At 45.5% G+C, this 23,744-nt stretch overlaps 1 protein-coding gene across 1 annotated transcript in view; it reads left to right on the top strand.

The window, feature by feature from the left end:
• Nucleotides 1-23,744, top strand: part of ZCCHC2 (zinc finger, CCHC domain containing 2) — a 65,303-nt gene that overhangs the window by 1,179 nt on the left and 40,380 nt on the right. The window contains exons 3-4 of the mRNA XM_006837579.1: nt 5-625; nt 20,996-21,107. Coding sequence (XP_006837642.1) covers nt 5-625; nt 20,996-21,107 — 733 coding nt within the window. The remainder of the gene's footprint in view (nt 1-4; nt 626-20,995; nt 21,108-23,744) is intronic.

The raw sequence follows: 23,744 nt of genomic DNA on the forward strand, positions 1-23,744 counted from the left end.
CGAGCAAGAGCGCGTGTACGAGTGGTTCGGGCTGGAGCTGGGCTCGGCGCAGCGCCTGGAGTTCCTCTGCGGGCTGCTGGACTTGTGCAATCCGCTGGAGCTGCGCTTCCTCGGCTCGTGCCTCGAGGACCTGGCGCGCAAGGACTACCACTACCTGCGCGACTCGGAGGCCAAGGCCAACGGGCTCTCGGACCCGGGCCCGCTGGCCGACTTCCGAGAGCCTGCCGTGCGCTCCCGCCTCATCGTCTACCTGGCGCTGCTGGGCTCTGAGAACCGCGAGGCCGCCGGCCGCTTGCACCGCCTGCTGCCCCAGGTGGACTCGGTGCTCCAGAGTCTGCACACCGCCCGGGCCGAGGGCGCGGAGGACGAGGACGGCGTGGACGCCGAACAGGATGGCTCCGGGCCGGAAGGCGGCGGCGCCGAGCCCCGGGCGGGCAGCGCACTGAGTCTCCGGGCCCAGGAGGAGTTGCTGCTGCTCTTCACCATGGCCTCGCTGCACCCGGCCTTCTCCTTCCACCAGCGGGTCACCCTGCGGGAGCACCTGGAGCGACTCCGCACGGCGCTGCACCCCGACCCCACGGACGCCGAGGAAGAGCCGGACCACTTTGCCGACCCTCGGACTCAGGTAAGCACGGACGCGTGGTTCGACCACCGCCCGGCGGTCTCGATGCCCTGCTCTGCGGCACCCTGCCCGCCACCCAGCCTCGCCGGGTGCAGGTGGCTGACAGGCCCCACCCCTCGGCACCCCCATACTACGAGGCTTGGTTCGGCTGTGCCATCAGCCCCCCACCTCCCTGCACAGACGCCCGCCATAACAGAATGCTCTAGAAGTCGCCTCCCTGCCGGAGTTACCACGAGGGGCATGGAGCTGTCACGCGGGATCGCCTCCCGGATGAAGGGTCTCGGAATGGTCGGGGCTCCAGGTGCTGGGGAATCGCCGCGCTGGAGGAGCCTGTCTGCCAGCCGCAGTGTGCCGAGGCAGCGCCACCCCACGCGGGCTGGCAGGAGCTGGTGCACGTTTCAAACCTCAGCCCTACCTCGCTGTGCGCCCTAAAGGTGCGCTCCCGGCGGGCTGCCAGCGTCTGGGGCTCGAAGGGACCGTGCTCTCTGTGTCTGAGATAAAAGGGGTCATCAGGGTCTTTCGGCCCAACTTAAACAACTTTCTCTTTCCAGAAGAAATCTGATGTGGAGATCTGTGAATTGACTCATGAGCAGGAACGCAGGTGGATCGGGTAAAACAGACAGTTCACAGAGGGCAGTTTGGCCATGCTCTTTCCAAACGGACTGGCATGACCGGTTTTTAACGGGACTGATTTCTGTTTACAGATTAGGACTAGGGGGATTTGTTGGGCCTTTACTATAGGCCTAAATGGTATTTTCTAAAAGTTAAACATCAGCGCTGGAGAAGAGGACCCAGATTAGATGAATTCATAAAGCCTGGAAGCTAGATATTTTAACAATCCAGGCCCCATAGGCTTTTTGAAGGTCAGTTTACCAGGGGAAGGGGTTGGGGTAGGTTTCAGTTAAGGTAAATTGTATGTACAATAATAAACTTATTTCCTTTGGAAAAGATTAAATTGGATGCCATGCTTTTCAATTGACGTGATCGTTAGGATGATACAGTGGAAAAGGCATCCACCCCACCCCCTCAACTTGCTTAAAAGTTAATTCAATTTATATAGCTGCTGTCATTCAACACCCTGGGACGAAAACTGGCTGTTGTATTTTCCTAATGACTGTTGGATTCGATACCCATGGAATCAAGGAATTTGGTTATTTAATCTAGGTTGGTGCTGTGGGTTAATGCACTAGACCGCAGAGTCAGTTTGAATCAAAAGGTCAGTGGTGCAAGCTCACCAGCTGCTCCTTGGAAACCCTAAACAGGGTCGCTGTGGGTCCGCACTTAACAACAATCTAGATTGAGTCCCTTCTTTTTAAAAGGCTTCCATGAAGGGACTAAACCACCTTTTGGGACTTAACATTTTATCCCATTCCGATGTCATCATGCTTGTGAGGGGCATTTAGAAAATTATCCTTTAATTTACTACTAGCTTGCAAAACAACAGCGCTGATGGTACTAAAGGCTATTTACTAAAATTATTCCAAAAAGCTGCGCGAATTCAGAAGTTTATATGCCATCAAACCCCAAAAACAACTAGTTAATTCTTAGCAACCCCATAGAACACAGTAGAACTGCCTTAGGTTTCTAAGGCTGTAATCTTTGCAGAAGCAGATTTCCACATCTTTTGTTGTGCAGAGCAGCTGGTGGGTTTGATCTGCCCACATTTAGGTTAGTAGCTGAGCACTTGTAACAACAGCTGCGCCACCAGGGCACGCTTCTGTTTTCCACAGTCATCACATTTATAGGAGGGAGACTGAAATGGTGAACAATGCTAAAAGATCTTGCTTTAAGACCTTTTTCCCAATGATGTGTATATTGTAAAGATGACCTGAAATCGCAGGTCTAATGGAAATGCCTCATTTTATTAGCCAGCAAGGTTATCGGAATTCTGATTTGAATGAACTGTCCGGAGCCTCTTTTCTTTGGGGGAAATATTGCTTGTGAAGCAAGTGTTGGAAGGCGACTAGACTAAGGTGGAAGATCCTTGCAAGCAGGTGTCAGTTTTTTATCTTGACTGCAGTGCATGCAAGGATGACTGGATGGCCAGTCCATCATGCGTTCGTTACAGGGGACGGTGAAAGGATCTTAGACCCTGGTGGTGTGTTTAACCAGTAGTATCCGGGTACCGTCGCAGCCCCAGCCATGGCGTGATTTAGTCTACGGATGTCTCCGCGTATCCGCTGGCTCCCAGACGGTCACTCCAAAGGCTACTAATGGGAATGGAGAAATTTCCTTGCGGATTCGCTGTAGGCCAGTCAGCTGGATGCGCCTCAGTGTCCACAAGAACGATCCCGAGCACTCGTGCCTTCCCTATGGGAGCGCCCAAACCGCCCGAGGCCCGCGGCCATGCGCTACCGCATGAAGCGGACCCCGCGACTAGGCAGGGGCTCCTCCCCTCCCCCGCCCTGTAAGATGGCGGCGGCCTGCCGGCCACGTGACAGCATCTGCCCCGCCCACCAGAGGGAGGCCCCGCCTCGGGCCGCCTCTCCGCCTCTGCTGCGGGAGGGGGGAGAGAGGAGGGGAGGTGGAGAGCTGGTTGAAGAAGCACGTGGGCCCTGCACTCCGGGAAGGCTGGTCCCTGACAATGACACAGTGAAAGGGGAAATTCGTGTGGCAGCGTTGTATTCCCCGGAAGTAACCCTTCAGACACATGCATACAACTTTTTAATTGCTTAAGAAATCTCGTTTTTCTTATACTGTGTAATCATTCTTCTTAGTGCTCCAAACTATGCCCGTTTTAATCCATAACTAAATTGATTGTTTTTCTTTAGCTTTTCTGTTACACTAAGTGTAACTTACCCAGAATAGCGTGCCTATCTCAAGACTTAAATCCAGTCCCGAAAAGGAAGCGGCTGCTCTTTAAAAAAATAATAAAATAAAACCCTAATGATGTCTCTTGGTGGAACATGTGCTTTGATGCCAATTTTATATTAATTATATGCTTTCAAGTTGACCAGACCCAGCAACTCTTTAGTAACATACCCTGGTTGTAATAATAGTTAAGGCTACAAGTCCACAAATATAACACGTCATATTAGGAAAACGGAGATTCAACATTTTTCTACTTTTAAAAGTAACACCCTTTTTATTTTTTTAAAAAATAACATCCACACGTTGTGTGTGTGTGTGTGTGATTTGGATGATTTTATAATAAATATGACTCAGAATACAACTTAAGTATCTCTATATTTAGGAGCCTTGTACATAAATCTTTTCCCTCAAACTGGGTCACTTGCAATAAGAGCCAAATGAAAATAATCATAATTTGGATAGATAGAAGAACTTCCAAAAGTTCATGAGAAAATGAAATTAAACTCTTTGAAGCCCCCTCACGTGTGTATATGTGTGGTTGTACGTGTGTGCACAGGGGTGTAATTTGTGTAACTAGACAATGTGCAGTTGATTCAGTTCTGTTACAGAGTTAAGAATCACGCATACAAAAGGGCTTCAGAAAGTGTGGGAAACAGAATTAAAAGGTAATGGATATTTCCCCACAAACTCTTTGAAGCCCTCCATATGTAATATAATTGAGAAGACTTGATTTTAGAGACACGTGCCTACTAGTACCATAGTGGTTACAAATTGGGCTGCAAACCTCAGGGTCAGCAGTTCGAAACTACCAGCAGTTCTGCGGGAGAAAGATGAGGCTTTCCGCTCCTGTAAAGATTTACAGCCTTGGAAGCTCTGTACAGGGTCACTATGAGTGTGCACCCACTCCGCAGCACATCACCACCACCACCCACCAGCAGCCTGTAAACAGTGTGCTGGCAGTTGTTAAGTGCTGTCGAGTCGATTCCGACCCATAGTGACCCTGTATAGGGTTTTCAAGGAGCCGCTGGTAAGCTTGAACCGCCAACCTTGCAGTTCAAGCAGCTTTGCAGTTTGGCGCATTAACCCACAGCGCCACACCAGTAGCAGTACAGATATGTGCATTGTTTTAAAAGATGCCAGCTTTGGTGCTGTGTCCAGGGGGAAAAAAAAAACGGTAGGCTTTCTACTTTTGCTGCGTTACTGTTTGTGAAAATGGCTGTTAACGTTTTGGACATGTGACCCCAAACTAACCACATAGATGATCATTGCTGGCATGGCTGTTTCTCTAGATCTTTAGTGCCCCTAAAAATTGAATGATTGGTTTGACAGAATGTTCATGTTTAAATGAAACATGTTTAAACTATAAACAATAAAATATATGGACATCTGTGTCTTAGTGCCATTTGAACTCACAGAATGTAATGTAAGCCCTAGCATCATTGGAACTCAAAAACACATGGAAGTCATCAGGGCTCTTAGAAAAATCATCACTCTGCATATGGTAATTAGCTATGTGGTACTTTTCCACCAAAAACCTAAGCTCATTCTATAATGCAGGTAATATATTGCTGTGGTGCTGCAGGATAAGCACTGGATTGCTAACCATGAGGTTAGCAGTTCAAATCCACCAACCACTCCTTAGAAACCTTACAGGAGGCTACTATGAATTGGAACTGACTCATTGGATCCTGGTGTGGCGCTGTGGGTTATTGCGCCAGACTGCAAAGCCCTTTGAACTGCAAGGTCGGTGAGGTCGGCGCTTCATACAGGGTCACTATGGGTCGGAATCCACTCATCAGCACTCAACAACAGCAATGGCACTTAACAACAATGTCTTGTTACTATTGGAGCCGGAAGAAGAAAACAAGTTTTCACATCGAAGGTCCTGCTTTCAAATAACTTGAAATGTGCGTGTGGCCACCCAAACCCCAGTGTATGTTTATTCAGCATGCTGATGAAGACCAAAAACTCACTTTCCTGTTCATTTTCTTTGCCTCTTGCGAGAGAAAGCAAAAACAAAACAAACTCACTGCCAGCAAGTCGATTCTAATGCAGAGCGACCCTATACAGGGTTTTTGAGACTGTAAATCTTTAGGGGAGCAGACAGTCTAATCGTTCTCCCCCAGAGCGGTTGGTGGGTTTATGCTGCCAACCTTGTGGTTAGTGGTCCAGCGGGAAAGGTTGTTGTTGTTAAGTACTGCAGAGTTGGTTCCAACTCATAGTGACCCTGTACAAGTTTTCGAGGCTGTAAATCTTTACGGGAGCAGAAATCTTCATCTTTGTCCCGCGGAATGACTGGTAGTTTTGTACTCCCAACCTTGAGGTTAGCAGCCCAGTTTGTAACCACAGTTTGTAACCACTGTGCTACCAGAGCTCCTTGCGGTCACAATTTCAGTTGCTGTTGTATTTGCTTCTGAAAGATGGGGTTTTTGTTGTTGTTAAAAAATACATGCACCCTTTCTCTAAAGATTCTTTCAATTCATCACCACAAGCTCCTTTTGTCTCCTCCTCAGTCTCCTGTTCCTGATGTATATAGGGCTGCTTTTGCAAATCCATTTGCATGACCTCTGAACTTGATATGCTGACTGTCCAGAGGAACAAAACGGTTGACCTTCGTCATCATCCTGACCTCTGCCCTTGTTCCAGCTTTGACGTATTATCTGTTTGTTGCCTTATTTTTTGCTGCTTCTTCCACTTGTAAAATGCCTATCATTTCCTGTCTAGGTTAAGACTAAACTGAGTTAATGATTTTAATTAAATTAAGAATCTAAATTCTCTAGCTTAAATATAAACGAAGTAGTCTTCCTACTTGAATCCCTGCCTACTGTATCCCTAGAACCTTCTAGAATACTCTATCATTATCCTCTAGTTGGGGGATGCAGCCACCACAAACTGTTCAGATCATACTGTTTTGAATAAATTTTGAATTCCTTACCGTTCAAAAAAAAAAAAATACATGTGACAACATTTTTGCCTTTTTAAACTATGTCTATCATGATGTGCAGCCATTGCCACTACCCACTTCCAGATGTTTTCGTCAGCCAAAAGGTCGCTTTCTGAAGAAGACAGTTCTGATGGTCAGAATCTCTTAACTAGCAATCCCTGAATTGGCTGGACTGTTGGCTCCTGCTGGGAAATATGGGCACTGAGAGTTGGTTGGACACTGATGAGAGCCCGTTTGGCCAGGTTTCCCCCACTTTGAAGGGGAGACAGTCGCATCCTTACTTTAGGAATGTTCTGATGAGATGAAGTCAGGATTTTCTGGTATGTGGTCCTCAGGGATGGTCAGCACTTCCAGGTAAATGTTAAGCCTCATTTGGAATGAGGTGTGGTAGAGTGGGTTTAGCATCTCACAGGTAAAGAGTGTACAGTCTTGGCTGGGAAATTTTAGGGTGCTTCAACTGCAGCAGTGGATAAGAGCGGTTCAGTTCCCAAAACCCCTATCAGAATTAAGTTGTGTCATGTTTGGGTATGAATGTGAGGTATTAGGTGGCCTTCCCCAGTTACTTAGGTTTCTGTGCACTGGTTTTCTCAGGTAAGGAGAGCTACTTGTGCTAACTGACAGGTGGGACTGGTTGTTGTTGTTAAGTGCGATCGAGTGGGTTCTGACCCATAGAGACCCTGTATAGGGTTTCCAAGAAGCAGCTGGTGAGCTTGAAACACCGGCCTTACACTTAAATGACTTTGCAGTCTGGCGCGTTAACCCACAGCGCCATACCAGGACTTGGTAGCAATTCTCTTTTGCTCAAGTATTTTTATTTAAAACGCTTTTTGCAGTTAGCCTTTTTTTTTTTTTTTTTTTAATAATGGGGAAGCGACAGGCAATAAGTTATAGAGAGGATCCTGTTGTTTGTTGTTGTTAGGTGCCATCAAGTAGGTTCCCACAAATAGCGAGCCTGGATAGGGTTTCCGAGGAGCAGACGATGGGTTTGAATCACCGACCTTGTGGTTCACAGTCCAGTGCTGACCCACAGCGCCAGGACCTGTCGAAAGTCCTCACAGGGTGGACACTTTGTTCAGTAGAGCCCTAGACTTGGAGGCTTCCATTCTAACTCTACCACAAGCTCCATGACATTAACCAGATTTGTGTACTTCAACCCCTGAGCCTCAGTCTTCATCTATAAAATGGGGATTTTTTTTTTTTTTTTTTTAATGAGGTTGTTGTGTTGTTAAGTACTGTGGAGTCGGTTCCAACTCATAGTGACCCTGCACAGGGTTTCCGAGGCTGCAAATCTTTACGGGAGCAGAAAGCCTCATCTTTCTCCTGCGGAGCGGCTGGTAGTTTCGAACTGCTGACCTTAAGGTTCGCAGCCCGAGTCGTAACCACTACGCTACCAGAGGTTAGAGATTAAATCAATGAAGTTAGAGAAAGTAGTTCACATACTGTCTTGAACACAATTTCTCTATGAAGAATGGTGCTCACTGCATGTGTCTTTTTCACAACCATCCAGATTGTGATATCAGTTATATTCCATTTCCTTATTATTTCAAACTTAATGAAAGTTCATATAACTGAATATTTCTATTCTTCATTACCATATTTCTAAGTAGATTTCAGTTCTGGAAGGACAGGTAATTGAAAAGGTAGTATTTGAGACACATTTTTTGTGAAAGAGAAGGTAATTTTCTTAGTACTTATTAAAGATCTGGCATGTTGCATTTGATAAACCCAAAGGAAGTAATTCTCTGGGTCATGAATCATTAAAATACACATTCTCCTCATACTGGATTTGGGGACAGGAATGGGGAAAGTACATACTTTGAGTTTGGATTATCATGAATTCCCATGCAAATATAATCTGCTGAAATCTTTACCGAGTTCTCACATTTATCCAGACAACTATTGTATAATTTAAAGCTGTTTTATGAAGTTACATAATTCTTCATTTGTTCAGATCACAGGCTGGAATCCATAGATCATTAGGGAATGTTTTTATGTAATTCTTAGAGATGCTATTGATTTTGGCTCATTTAATGTTTAATGTTTTTATCCTTGTATGAGAAACGGTAAGTTAAAATGTGTTTTGTTTTCTTTCCATTTTTTTAAGGTAAGAGAAAAGTAAAAAGGTCCCATGTTACTCCAAGCAGCCTGAGCTTGAGTTGGATTGAGTCTTTTTTCATTCTGGAGGCCTGCATGGAACAGTACTTCTTTTATTGACAGAGAATGCTTGGTCACAAAAGCCTCCTTGATCCCAGTGCCTTCTGTGATTCCTGTCTATGTAAACAGTCCCTCCAGAAGGGAAATGCCTAATGGAGTGTTTTTGTTCCACATGGGGGAGCTGCTGCGCTCTTGGTAGGCCCACTTCCTCTGCTCCAGGGAAGGTCTTAGTTCACACGTACACACCCTCAAGTATTTTATACTCACTCAACAGGTAATTCCTTTGAGGTTAGATTTAGGTTTTCAGCAGGTTACTTTGGCATGTTGCTGGGTCTTTGGTTCAGGCTGCTGTTTGGTATTAAGTAGGGAGAGTACACCATCCATGGCATTTATTGGCTGTGAAGATGAAGGGTTTCTGAATGTGCTTGGTAAACAAGAGTGGACTCAGGGATCCTCTAACGTCCTGGACGTTCCTGGAGAAATTCTGTTACCCTTAATTCAGTTTTCCCACTAGTGTTCCGAAGACCCCTGTATTTTGTAGAGAACACTTGGCACAATTTGGTAGCATTGGGTCAGCAGGAAAGTGGACGCTTGTCGAGGTAGGAGGGTAGTGTTGGAGAGGGCCTTGAAGGTCAGGTGAAATGAACGGCAGGCGACAGTAGAAGCCAGTGAAAGCCTGGGTGTATGTCCTTGGTATGTAACGTTGAGGAGGGCCACTGTTGCTTTAAACTAGTATGTACAATGAGAATGCAGCATTCATTGATTATAAAAACAATCTTCCGGACTCTTTCCGTTCTCTCATAGTACCATTATACTTGTGGTCACCCTGATTTGCTTGGTAGCCTTCATCCTCTCCTCCCCTATATCCTGAGTCTGTCCTTTGATCTTCCTTCTAGCTGACACTATTCACTCTAGAGACTTTATGCCTAGACTTCTGTAGTGGTCTCCTAACTCAGTCTTCTGCTTCCGTTCTTCCCCTGTGCCCACTGGATCTTCCTGCCAGGTACACATCTTCCTTCCGTCATATTAGGGTTTCTTGGAGTGATTTTTGGAGCATGGCCTCTTAATGAGTCTTTGGGCCCCGGATCCCTTTCTGTCACCTTTCCTGGACATGATGTGCCTTTCATTCAAGGTTGGGCTCATGCCACCACCTTTTGCATGATGTTCTTTGGAATCATCACTGTGACGGCCTTCTCCTAAGATTCTTTCAGACCTCTGAATTCCAGTAGCTCGCATTTTCTGTGTTCTAATTTTGGTACCTCTCACATGATACATTGTTTTATTTTTAACATATAGAACTGGCCTTCTCTACTAGATTTATGCTCCTCAAACGCTCAGGCATCTTATTTCTTCTTCTTCTTTTTTTTTTGTTGTTGTCTGCTTCGCATGTACCATAAGTCTCACTGCAATTGTCTGTGGGTAGGCTTTTCAATAGAACTCCGAACAGTACTAATCCGATACATTGTTTTAAGATGAAATTAAGTGCCTCAGGTGGTTGTGGTTTGGTTTCTTCATTTTGAATTAAATATCCAGTTACTTTATAAAACTATTTACAACTAGGAGGAACCCACCAGCCACTCTGTGGGAGAAGGATCTAGAGGTCTGCTTTCAGTAAGATGACAATATTGGAAACCCTTTCTATTCTGTCCTCTAGGGTTGGAATCAACCGGACAGTGGCAACTTTTGTGTGATTTTGGTACAAAATATGGGTACCATTGCTTTGGGAATCATAAAAGGAATTGTTTCTTCAGCTGAAAGGCATGGAGCAGTACAGAGTTGAGCTGAATCTTTGATGGATGAATTCTGGAATGGTGATGGTAGGTGGTTGTATGCTGTAGAGTCTGGGCCAACTCATAACGACTCTTTTCTGTGGCTATAAATCTTTATGGGAGCATGAATCCTCATCGTTCTCCCACGGAGCGGGTAGTGGATTTGAATTGCTAGCCTTTGGTTTAACAGCGAACTTTCAACCCACTATGCTATCAGCATTCTTAATGCTGGGATTGTTGTATTTATTCTTTCAGAATCAGACTGTGTGTGCTCCCCCAGTGTTAACTGAGCTTTTGTGGGGTAAAAGTTGTGGAAGAGAAGACAGAAGGTCAGATGTGGGCTGTGAAGAAGATCCTGTCTTACCTAGATCCTCCTGTGCGCATGCTTCCTGCAGGGAGCGTTAAAGGTTTGGGGGGCTGTTGGCCAGGGTTGAGCCTAAACTGGTACAAACCTAGTGATGATGTTTTGATAGGATGGAAAAAGTCAGAAATGACAAAGTAGTCTTCTCATTTGGATCGTTGTTTAGGTAGGGAGATGTGTTTCAGCTCCTATTTATGGTTTGCTTTTGACATCATGTTTGTGATTGTTTTTGTTAAGCGCCATTCAGTCAGTTCTGACTCATAGCAACTTCATGAGCATAGGGTTTCCAAGGAGTGGTTGGTGGATTTGAACCACCAACCTTTTGGTTTGCAGGCCAGTGCTGATCTATAGCACCATACCAGGACTCTGCTGTTTTTTATTGTTGTTGTTGTTAAGTGCCATCAAGTCGATTCCAACCCATAGCAACCCTGTATAGTGTTTCCAAGGAGCAGCTGGTGAGCTTGAACCACCGACCTTGCAGTTCAAACATCTTTGCAGTCTGGTGCATTAGCCCACAGCGCCACATCAGAACTCCATTGTTTTTTTTTTTATTAGAAAGAGTTAAAAACTTAGTTTGTGAAGTGAGTGCTCCTGTAATCTAAGAGTAATGGAATTTTTGTTTCTTGTCAGCAGTGTCTAAATTGGAATAGCTCAGTAACTTTCCTTTACCATACTGTATTTTTATACGCAGATCAAATGATGGAAACTCACTATCAGGGACACCAGGGTGACATGTGAACCAACGTGTAGTATTTGGAGCATGCTCCTTTGAGAAAGAGGTCCCCATTATGTACAGAGGTTGTCCGACAAGAAATGGTATTGAAGAACTTCTAAGAGGATGGATACCAATTCAGACACTTGGTGTTAAACACAGGTCCTAATGCAGTGTTTCTTAGCACTATATCTAGATATGGCAATATATAGGATAAGCACTTGACCTCAAGGTCGGTGTACACTACTTGGCAGTTCAAACTCACCAGCCTTGTCACTATGGGTTGGAACCAACTTAATGGCACTTAAGAACTACAAATACATAGATCACTTAGAGTCCTGGTGTGGCGCTGTAGGATAATGCATTGGACCACAAAATTGGTTTGAATTGCAAACTCAGCAGTTCAAACTCACCAGCCACTCAGAAACCCTATACAGGGTCGGAACCAACTCGACAACACTGAGCAATGACAACATAGATCATTACTGTCAAGATTCTTCACAGACTTCATAAGCTTTCATTCCTATTTGACTCCAAGACAGTTTCTCCAGTGGAGAAGGCTCTTGGCAGTCTGCAGAACTGGCAACTTCAGAGCCAGGCTCTGGCTTCTGGGAAGACCCCCACACGTCCTCTGCCCTTCTTTCTTGTGGGATGAGGTTGGGGAGGATAAGTCAGGGTCAGACATGGGCTGACAGGGAGGTCCTGTCCTCTGTAGATCCTCTTGTGATCCTGCTCTTGGTTGTAGAGGGTTAAAGGTTGGGGTGGAGGCTGCTGACTTGGGATATAGCCGTTTGTGGTTCGGCTTCCTAGTTCCCAGGATAACAGAGGAGTCCTAATATGGCACTGTAGGGTAAACCACTGGGCTGCTAAAACTGCAAGGTTAGCAGTTCAAACCTACCAGCAGCACCTCAGAAACCCTATTATAGGACTCCACAACACTTAACAACAACAGGGTGAAAGAGACAAGTTTTTCACGCAGAAGCATGGAGGGACTTTTACTAGAAAGACATCCAAAGCCAATGCTTGGGCAGAAGCTGTTGTCTCCACCCTCCTCCTCCCCACGCTTTATCAGCGTTCTTTTGCCAGATCTTCCCTGTTGTCAGCCTACAAACTCAAATTCTCTAAAAAGGACGACACCAGCAATTTGAATTATCTGTGATTTGTAATAAATTCATATTGTTAAGTGCCATCAAGTCAATCAATGCAATCCTATCTGGAGTTTCCAAGGAGGTACTGATGGGCTTGAACCGCCACCTTGCAGTTTAAGCTGACCTTGCGGTCCAGTGCTTCTCCTTCAGCCCCACACAAATAAAGAGACAGAGTGAAGAGTTTCCATCCCCCATCATGTTTTAGCCACCTAGTTCCAATGCACTCCCACCTGCACAAGAAAGCTCCTTCAGTTTACAAATACCGTATTTAGAAGACCTCGCCTGGCTATTACTGCAGTGGCCATGGGTGATCTGTCGGCTCCAAGAGTTCAGTAAACTGCTGGGCCCTGCCCCCTCAGTGTGTTTGCCCAGGCTGGAAGAGTGTTGATTCGGTCATGCTTTTCTTGCTGAATCACCTCAGACCCACATTTGAATTCAGCGCTAATTAGGAAGTGAGCCCAGAAGTCCACATTGTGATGTTTCTGAGCCGTTGAGCCATGGTTCTTCACTTTCTCCCAAACTGTTGTGTCGGTTGGGTTGTTAGCAGCACACCAGCCGTACATTACCAGAACGTGCTTTTTATCAGATGCTGTAGGTTATGGTCGCTATGGGTTGGAACTGACTCGACGGCACTTAACAACAACAATAGGTTACGAAAGGAGCTCTGACAGCGTGGTGGTTACGAATTGGGCTGTGAGCCTTAAGGTCAGCAGTTCAAAACTACCATCTGTTCCATGGGAGAAAGATGAGGCTTTCTGCTCCTGTAAAGATTTAAAACCATGTGCAGGGTCGCTATGAGTCAGCACCAACTCCACAGTGCATAACCACCATAGGAGTCCTGCATATTGGTTATGAATCGGGCTACTAATCTCAAGGTCTGCAGTTTGAAACTGCCAGCTGTTCCGTGGGAGAAAGATGAGGTTTTCTATCCCCGTAAAGATTTACAGCCTCGGAAACCCTGTATACCGGGTCACTATGGGTCAGAATTGACTCGACAGCACTTAACAACAACAATAGGAGCCCTGGAGTCCTGGTGTGGTGCTGTAGGTTAATGTAGGTTAATGCGCCTTATTGGCCATTCGAGTTCACCAGCTGCTCCTCGGAAACTCTATACAGGGTCGCTATGGGTCGCAACCGACTCGATGGCACTTTATAACACAACAGAATAGGAGTCCTGCCAATCACAAGGTTGGTGGTTTGAACCCACCAGCCATTTCTTAGAAACCCTCTGTAGTGTTGCTGTGAGTCAGAACTGACTTGGCACGTATCGGGCGATTCAGGGTATCCCATTGGGCTGTGCTGGGCTGTTTCATTGAGTAGAGAGGGAACAAACAGCCGCCCCTCTGCCACATCCTCTCTCAAGAAAGGAGGCAGGCAATAGGTCATTCGTAAAACCCCCCTTGGCTTCTTCATGCCCCACCCGTAAAAATGGATGAAATTTGACATCTCAGTAATGTTTCTAATAATGAATCATTTTCTGACATTCAGAGCAAAACTTCCTTTGAATCTTGCTTAAGTAATAACATATGCTTTAGTTGTAACTCTGATTATTTAAAGAAGGGAACGTAAAAAAAATTTAATGGTATAAGAAATTCCCCAAAGTGGAGGGTTCTAAAACAGCATCACTTTAGTATTATTACTCACAGTCTTTCTTTTGTTGTTGTTGCTAAGTGTCTTCGAGTTGGATCCAACTCAGCGACCCTGTTTAGGGTTTCTGAGGAGTGGCTGGTGGACCTTGTGGTCCAGTGCATTGTCCTACAGTGCTACAGCAGGACTCTGCCTTGCTATTATTTTATTGTTATTTCTCACACAGGTCAGGAATGTAGACAGATAGCTGACAGTGAAGAAGGAATATCCCTGTTGCAGGATGTCTGGGCACAGCTGGGGTGACTTACTCAACTGGGTGCTGAAGGCGTTGCCCTCTCCCCTGCCCCACATGGTGCCCCCAGCATGGCCATCTCCAGGAATTGCAGAACTTCCGTGGTGACTCTGACCTGCTAGGGCAAATGCTTCCTGTGCCCTAACCAACCCCAGTTGTCTTGGAGCTTCATTTCCATCACATCATGTTGGTCAAGCCAGCTCAGATTCATAGGTTGGAAAATTAGATTCCATCTTTCAGTGGGAGGGATATGAAAAAGAAAAATAAAGGCGGGAGGGCTTTAAATCAACTACAGAAATTTAATAGAATGGTGTTATATACTGGTGGTGGTGGTGGTGCTTATGTGCCGTAGAGTTGGTTCCAACTCATAGTGACCCTGTTTAGGTTTTCCAAGGCTGTAAATCTTCACGGGAGCAGAAAGCCTCATCTTGCTCCTGCGAAACAGCTGGTAGTTTCGAGCTGCTGACCTTCAGGTTATCAGCCCGACTTATAACTACTATGCTACCAGAGCTCCCTGTTATTATATACTAGTATTAATATTATAAGTCTGATAAGAGACTTGGTCAGTTTGAACAAGCAATTCTAAAGAAGCTAGTAAACTTAGTTTTAAGAAAAAAATCTAAGAAACTCCTCTGCTTTGTTTTTATTTTGGGGGATTGTCTTCGTATTTTGGGATCTATAGTCTACATCGAGAAGTCCTGTACGGCGCTGCAAGATAAAGCACTGGACTGCACGGTCGGTTTGAACCTCACCAGCTGTTTCTTGGAAACCCTCTGCAGGGTCGCTGTGAGTTGGAATCAACTCAACCGCTAATGCGTTATTAATAACAAGTCTCCTTCAAAGAAGTAGAGGAAACTTCGCACAATGGTGGTGGTGGTGGTGGTGAATGCCACCCAGTCGGTTCCAACTCAACAGCAAGCAGTCCTTTATGGGGTTTTTGAGGAGCTGCTGTTGGATATGAATTGCCGACTTTTCAGTTAGCAGTCCAGTGATTACCCTACAGTGCTACACCAGGCCTAGTATTGTTGTTAAGTGCCATCAAGTCAGTTCTGACCTATAGTGACCATGTGTAGGGTTTCTGAGGAGCAGCTGGTAAGCTTAAACTGCCAACCTTGTGGTTCAAACTGACTTTGCGGTCCAACACATTAACGCACAGCACCACACTAGGACTAGTATTGTCAAGTGCCATCGAGTCGATTCTGACCCATAGCCACCCTGTGTAGGGTTTCCAAGGAGCAGCTGGTGAGCTTGAACCACCGACCTGCGTTCAAATGACTTTGCAGTCTGATGCATTAGCCCACAGCACTACAACAGGACTCCAGGACTAGTATTAGATGGGCTCAGATAAGCTCCACCTTCCATTTGACCGGACTCCTGGTGTAGCGCTGTAGGATCAGCACTTGACTGTGAACTACAAGGTTGGCAGTTTGAACCCACCAGTTACTCTTTGGAAACCCTATGCAGGGTTGCTATGAGTCAGAACTAATTTGATGGAACTTGGCAACAACAACCATTTGACCAGGAACAGTGTTGGTGTTGTTAAGTGCCGTTGAGTCAGTTCCAACTCCTAGTGATCCTGTATAGGGTTTGCAAGGAGCAGCTGGTGGGTTTGAACTGCCTACCTTGTGATTCATAGTCCACTGCTGATCCTATATCACCACACCAGGATTCTCAAATAGTGTGGTGTTGTGGGCTAATGCTCCAGACTGCAAAGCCATTTGAACGGTAAGGTTGGTGGTTCAAGCTCATCAGCTGCTTCTCAGAAACCCTATACAGGGTCGCTATGGGTCAGAAATAGCACTTAACAACAACCACCACTTGACCTTTGTCAACAAAGTAAGTTTGCATGAAGCAAGTGTGTCCTTTGTTCTAATGTTATGTTTTCAGAGAGGAGTTTTTTTAGGACTACTGAGCTACTTGTCTGTTTCACAAATGTTTTCCTCAGTTAGGAAATCGCCTCAAGAATTAAATGATCACGATGGGGCTCCATGTATAAAAGTTTGTGGCATGTATGCCAGCAGGGAGTGAATTCACAGAGACCTTGGATGAAAGTGACACATCGATTGTGGAGGTCAGAGGACAGAAAAGGCTTTCCCTCACAAATGAGTTGACACCAGCAGGACCCATGCTAATGGTTTGTGTTCCTGTATTTTTGCAGGCTGTGAATTTCTAAACTGTCCTTCCAATAATCCATCCAGAGAAAAAGTCTTGACTTAGTTCATCTGGTCCGTACACTTTGCTCTAACTCAGCATTGTAAAGTGCCAGTTCCTGCCTGTCTTCTGTATTGCATGTCCATGGGAATCTGAACTTAGAGAAATTTGGGTGTAATTCCTCTCTCTCTGAGATTACATGAAACCAGCAGTCTCAGATTCTGTGGCACCCTTTCCCTCCTCCAAGTAAAGAGCATATGTGGCCTGTGAAAAGGAGAAGAGGGTAGCAAGCACCTAACTGTGATCCCTGCAACTCATAAGAACGTACATGTGCAGATTTTATAAGCAGCTTCTGCATGGGGTTCTAAGATTGATACACTGTGGGGGGAAGACAGTTATTTAAGGTTTGATAAACTTAGTCTTTGGATAGGAACTTAAATTCATTCTCCTCCTTGGCTTATTAAACAGGAGACTTTGTCTTGGCTGTTAAACTGTGTTCTTAAAGTAACTTCAGTTTGAAAAATGTGATTTGAGTTAAGAAACAATCTACTTTGCCCCAGTAACTCTACTGTATTTTTTATGGAGGCAGTATAGTAAGACTTTCTCTTTTTGGGGGCAGGGGCGTCTTTTACCATATTTATATAAGAACGTGTGTGTTATTTTTAATTTGTCTACCACATAGCTATGTAGAACATATAATTTTACTTTAAGAAACGCTGGCCTAAAGCAGTGTGAAGAGGTCTGGAGACTCTTGGGCCCAGAGACAGTGGTGTGGCCACGGAGGACTCGAAGAGGAGAGTGGAGCTACTGGCTGACGGGAAGAGAGGGCATATGCACAGGATCGCCCACACTTGCAGATGATACCCACGTGACCTGGACCGGATGACTGGATGATCGGAGCTCAACTGGAGAGGAAAGAAGAGGGGGGGAAAAAAAAAGAGTGAGCTGATACAGTCTGATGAACTTGACCTATACCTGTGGAGCAGCGACTCAAAAGAAGGAACAAATCCTCACAGCAAGAAACATTCACACACCCCCACCCCACACACAGAGTGGATGGAGAAGGGCAGCTTGGACATTGGATACTCAAATGGGGAGAGGGGGACTACAAAGGCAAGAAGTGACTGGCTTACAAGCTTTCAAGAGGGACCCTGGATCTAGGGAGCATGACAGAAGGCAGAATCTCCAGAAGGTACTATTCAATCTGTCTGGGCAGAGTTGATGAAAGGAGATACAGATGGGTAACTCGTGATACTGTAGTGAATAATGCTTATCAGGATGGATTATGAGGGTTGGAAATGCAAAGGTAGAAGTTTTGTAACAAGGAAGGGAGTGATTGATTCACCAGGATAGGCGCGGAGGCCTCTGGGACCATCAACGGAAGAGCCAAGAGCGGGACCCTACCCAGAGAAACAGAGATGCCTGAGGTGGAGACAGAGATGATGACATGGAGTGATGAAGTGACTGGGGACTTTTGGCCCAGAGAGGGAAAGGGACTGTGGGCTAAAAACTGGGGGGAGGAGGGGGAAGTGTAGGGAGCGGTGGGATATATACCCTTTGGGTGGTTGAGGATGCATGGAGGAGATTGGAACCATGGTAGTGAGATGATATACGATGGAATGAATGTAAAACTAAAGTTCTCCCATGTAAACTATCATATAATTCACAATAAAACATTAAAAAAAAAAGAAAGAAACGCTGTCCTAGTCTGCTTAACTTCTTCCAATTAGCAGAACTGCTAATTGTCAGAGGATTGTGGTGTTTTATTTATACTGATTTTTTATTTTTTATTAATGAATCTGGCTGTGGTAAAGTATATGTAATAGTTTCTTCTTGTTGTTGCCATTTTGACCATTTGTTTTGCACCCATCACCACTGTTGGTGTCTAAAGGTTTTAATCACCCCAAACAAACTTCGTACCCCTTAAGCAATAATCCTCCAGTGCCCCCTTGCTCCAGCACCTTGTTGTTCTTGTTAAGTGCCATCGTGTCAGTTCCGACTCATAGCTACCTTGCATAGGGTTTCCAAGGAGCGGCTGGTGGATTAGAACCTCCAACCCAGTGCTTACCCTAGAGTGCTACACCATCCCCTGGTGGTTGTTGTTGTTAAGTGCCGTCGAGTCAATTCTGGCCCATGGCAACCCTGTACAGGGTTTCCAAGGCTGTAAATCTTTACAGGAGCAGAATGCCTCATCTTTCTCCCACGGAGCGGCTGGTAGTTTTGAACTGCTGACCTTGTGGTTCACAGCCCAATTCGTAACCACTACGCTACGTAGCCACTAATAAGTTATGTCGTTAGGTATTTGACTATTCTTTACAAATGGGTTCGTATATGATACATGCTCTTTTGTTTCTGACTTAATTTTGCTTAGCACTTTCAAATGTAGTGTTAATAGCATCTGGTGCTGGGTTTTTTTGTTTGTTTTTTATTCAGTTTCATGTTACAGCTCTGTTGAGATTTTCTGTTCTTATATCCATTTAGGTAGTTAGTGTGTTGCTAGGAATTTGCCCATTTTGTCTTAACTTATTTAATCTGCTAGTTTACAATTGTTCAGCGTATTCTCTTATATATTTTCTTATATATTTTTATATCTATATATAATGTCTGTAGTTTGAAAATTCAAAGTGGATTTAAACCAGAAATTTTCATTTCTGATTTTAGTTGTTTGTATCTTTTCTCTTTCCTCGTCAGTCTAGTTATACTGATTTTGGAGATGTGACGGGGCTTCTGAAAGTTCATGGGAAAGTGGGATGACAGCTACAGGAAGCCTCCTCACAGTCCGCATAGTTAAGGCCCACACTTGAGCCAGCATTGCTGGAGCCCCAGTCCTGGGCTCAGTGTAATGACAGTTGTGAGAATGACGTAGGACTGGCCAGGGGTCCATTCTGTGGTGCATTGGGTGACCCTCACTATGAGTCAGGGTCAACTTAACCAGCACCTAACAACGGCAACATACTTAACAACAAGTAGTGTTCAAGTTTGAGAATGGAAGTCCCTTTCAAGCCAATATGACTTACTACTTAGTACTCAGTGACTGTAAGGTCTGAGTTAGGGCCTACATGATTACGTCGTAGTTTGGACTAATCCTTAGCCTTGTGTCTTTCATCAGTGTTGAAAATGGTAACTACCCCCAGACTGAATATCTGCTTAGAAGTTGGATGTTGGCTTGAAAGATTTGTATGCACCTCTTTGGGTGGTGCTAGCTAGACAACCAGTGTCTCTGGGTTTTAGGGGAGACAAAGGAAGGCAGAAACCTAGCTCTCAGAAACATTGTAAACTGAAGTAGAGTTGTGCACTGGCAAGCCGCCGCTGTATCAGGCAGGATGCAGAACAGAATGCTTTCAACTGAGATTCTTCGGAAAGGTGTTTGCCTTATTTCTGTGCACAGTTTAAAAAGCCAGTATACATTATTGATTGCAGATTTGTAAAATTGTAATTGGTTCTTGAAACTGAGGTGATTTCGGTATGAGTGGTGCTTTGAGATGCTGAGCTTGAGGCTGGGGTAGAATGTCTGAGTTATGATAGAGAACGGACACAGAGTGACCAGTATGTCGTAGTAACTTCATCCACATGGCAGTGTCTGATTTCTGGAGAGCTAGCTGTGTGTCAGATTCGCACAGTTTTGTTAGTCCAAGCAGCAGATCTCCTGGGAATTAAGGCTTATTCCAGCTCACTGATGATTGACTAAGCAAACTTAGTTAGGTATAGAGCACCCTGTTGGCATTAGATGGCCTAACTCGGAACCCCTATATAGGATCTGTATGAATCGGAACCAACTCAACAATTCTTAACACCAACAACAAGAATTGACAACACTGTCCTTACACGCCTCTTGTTTTAGAAGAAGATTGGCATCTCCTGATGATAACCTTTTGTAAAACTCATTTTCCTAGTAAAATATCTGGTTGTTTGTTGTTGTTAAGTGCCGTCGAGTCAATTCCAACCCATTGGGAACCTATATAGGGTTTTCGAGGAGCAGCTGGTGAGCTTGAACCGCCACACCAGGACTCTTAACACATCTGATTAGACTTGGACCAAAAACCAAGTAGTGAATGCGAATTGTACAATGAATAAGAGAAATACAAATGCCCGTTCGCATGCGCCTTTCATGTGAAGGGGTGTGTTCTGTCAATTCGGGGTCACTTTGGTGGAGAATTGGCAGCCTTGGCCACTCTAGAGTACAATATGCTGTTTGTTTACCTGCTCCAAGAAAGCTGGACAGCTGAGAGTGGGCAGGCTGGTACTGTGAAATGGAAACACACCCGCCTCGCCCTTTCCATTCCTGGCGGGTCTGCGCACTCTGCTTTCTCGGCCCTTCATGTGGAATCACCTATGGGATCACTCAAAATTGTTATCAGAGTAGTTACGGTTGGCAAGGGTGAGGCTTGGGGAGTTGCCACGCCGTGATCTGTGGTCGATTAACAAGTCCCTCTTTCTCATCCAGAGTGACTCTGCTCACGGTGACTACCTACACAGTCACAAGACCAGTGTTGTAGAAGAGGCCCTGGTACCTCATGATGGACTGCCTCTGGCACCTCACAGAGCCCAGCGAGAAGGTATGTGGTGATGGTCTGTAAACTGCCGGGTCACCTATGTAACATGTGTCCTGTGGGAGGAGAGACATCCTGCCGGGTCTGTCCTCGGGGCTGCTCTGTCCCCTGCTCTCTCCTTGCTGGTCCATGCACACTTGCTTAGTTCTTTGGATTGTCCATGTCCCCGTGGCTCGCTCTCCAACCTGGCTGTGTGCATTTGGAGGGCCAAGACCTTCAGGTTCCCCAAGCTTGCTGTATCCTGCTTCATCCGTAGTATGTGCGCTGTCTTCTGAAAAAATTTTGTTTGTTGTTGTTTTTAACTGCCAAGTTGATTCCCACACATAACGACCATGTATAGGGTTTCCAAGGCATGACTGGTGGATTTGAACCGCCAGCCTTGTGGTTAGCAGCCCAGTGCTGATCCTACAGCGCCACACGAGAGTAAAGAGCTGTCCTACACTACCATGCTTCCTGCACAGAGGCCGCTTTCAAGAGGGCTGGGTTGGGGGAAGGAGAGGGCATTGCCATCTAAACCGAAATGTGTGCACATGCTTTCCTCTTTGGGTATGGGAAGTCATCCACTAACCTTTGTGGAGAGAATGGCCAAGTGGGAGGTATAGGCTGCCCCTTGTGTCTCAGAAGGGCAGGGGACAAGAAGTATCACATCACTCTCTGTTGTAACAGTTGTGAACTTATGCCTCCGTGCCTCCTTTGCAGAGAGTGATGCAGCAATCTGCTTCTACAAAGATTAAAATCAAACCCACTGCATCTGAGTTGATTCCCACTCGTAATGACCCCGTAGGACAGAGGAGAACTGCTTCCCGGCTATATTAATCTCTACGGAAGCAGACTGACTGCCCCATTTTTCTCCCACAGATTAACTGGTGGGTTTGAACCCCTGACCTTTTGATTAGCTGTCTAGCACACTTTTAACCAATGTGTCACGAGCCTTGGAAACCTTATGAGACAGTTCGGCTCTGGTCCTACAGCGTTGATGCTGTAATTGTTAAGTGCCTTCAAATAGATTGTGACCCTGTATAGGGTTTCCGAGGAGCAGCTAGTGAGTTTGAACCGCTGACCTTGCGATCCAGTTGTAGAATAACGACAACGCCACACCAGGACTCCATAGGGTTGTTTCAGTTGATTTTGACTTACAGGGTTGCTGTGTGTCAAAATCAATTCCGTGACAACAGGTTTTTTTCTCAGTCCCCAGGAGAATCCTTTTTGGGTAATAATATTTTATACATTTCATACATTTTCCTCATAGAGGAAAGGTATGACGCTCCAAGTCTTAATGAAGTTTACATAATCGCCACTTGTACTGGTGACGGTGTCACTGTTCCTCTCCCTGTGTCTCCAGCCAAAGCTGCTCTGTCCAAGGCAGCCCCACAGCTGAGCACCTTGACCATGTGAGCCACCTCAAGCAGAGAGTGATTTGACAGGGAAGTGATTTGACAGGGAAGGCCCGTATTTTTTCATGAAAATATGTTTGAAGAACAGTGAACTGTAAAGTGGTACTATAGATGGTTTCTAATACAGTCCTAACTTTAAAATATGTATATGATACAAGCTCATTTTTACTGTAGGTAATCTTGATGTGGCACTGTAGGATCAGCACTGGACCCCAAGGTGTTGTGGGTTCAAACTCACCAGTCACTCCTTGGAAATCCTGTACACGGGGTCCGTATGGTTCGAAACTGACTTGACAGTGCTTAACAACAACAATAAGTTTAAAACTGCAGTTTTGATCATGTAATCATTCATTCCTCACCACGTAGTGTTCTCCTCATCCTGATCCTGAGAGGTAGCAGCAGGTAAACTATGTACAGCTATGTCCCCACCCCCATAAGGCTTTCCTGCTAAGACAAACTGGAATCTGTAAAGGGAAAACAAAAAAAGAGGCCCTTGACCTCTAGCCACTGGCTTGCAGACTGCTTTGTTTCTGAACGTACATCACTTCAGCAGTTTCTTATATAACATCATCTTCCTTTAAAGAATTCATGAGAAAAGCTTTGGAAAGCAGCAGCCTAGCCTGGCCTACCTTTGCACAGGCTGCGGCCATTTTGAGGTGCTCTCAGCTTCTCACCAGGCTCTGGGGCGTCCCCTCAACATTCTGACACCCAATAAGGGAAGATTGGCCTCAAAGCAGGCCACCAAACGCTTTCTAAGGGAGCTTCCAAAAATTCACAGAATTAAAAAATAATGGAGAGGAAAACAAGATGGCAGATCAGGTGGAAGTGCAGTGAGGAGCTCCGTCAGCAACACCACAGAATATCGGACCAAGCAGGCTCATGGAATGGTGCCAGAACTCTGAACCACATATAAAGGAATATTGAGAAGGTTGGAAGGCCTACACCTAGGGAAATTGGTAGCAGAAGCAAGAAATCCAGTGCTTTCTAATTCAAGATGCTCAGCGGCTCCCAGATTCGCCATCTTGGTCGAGACCAAGCAGAGGAAGGACCAGAGCAACCACAGACGCCTGACAGAACTGCATTGATAAAGGTGTGGACACTTTTTTTAGTATCTGTTCATTGGTCTCTCTCTGGCTGCGCATCTCCATTCTGGTGACCAGAAGGGGGGCCTGAGCAAGTGGACACCCCACCCCCACCCCCAGAGGGTTCTACCATGCATGCACACGATCTCCTCGATATTTAAAGTGAC

This window comes from Chrysochloris asiatica, unplaced genomic scaffold (assembly GCF_000296735.1).
Source record: "Chrysochloris asiatica unplaced genomic scaffold, ChrAsi1.0 scaffold00021, whole genome shotgun sequence".
NCBI lineage: Eukaryota > Metazoa > Chordata > Mammalia > Afrosoricida > Chrysochloridae > Chrysochloris > Chrysochloris asiatica.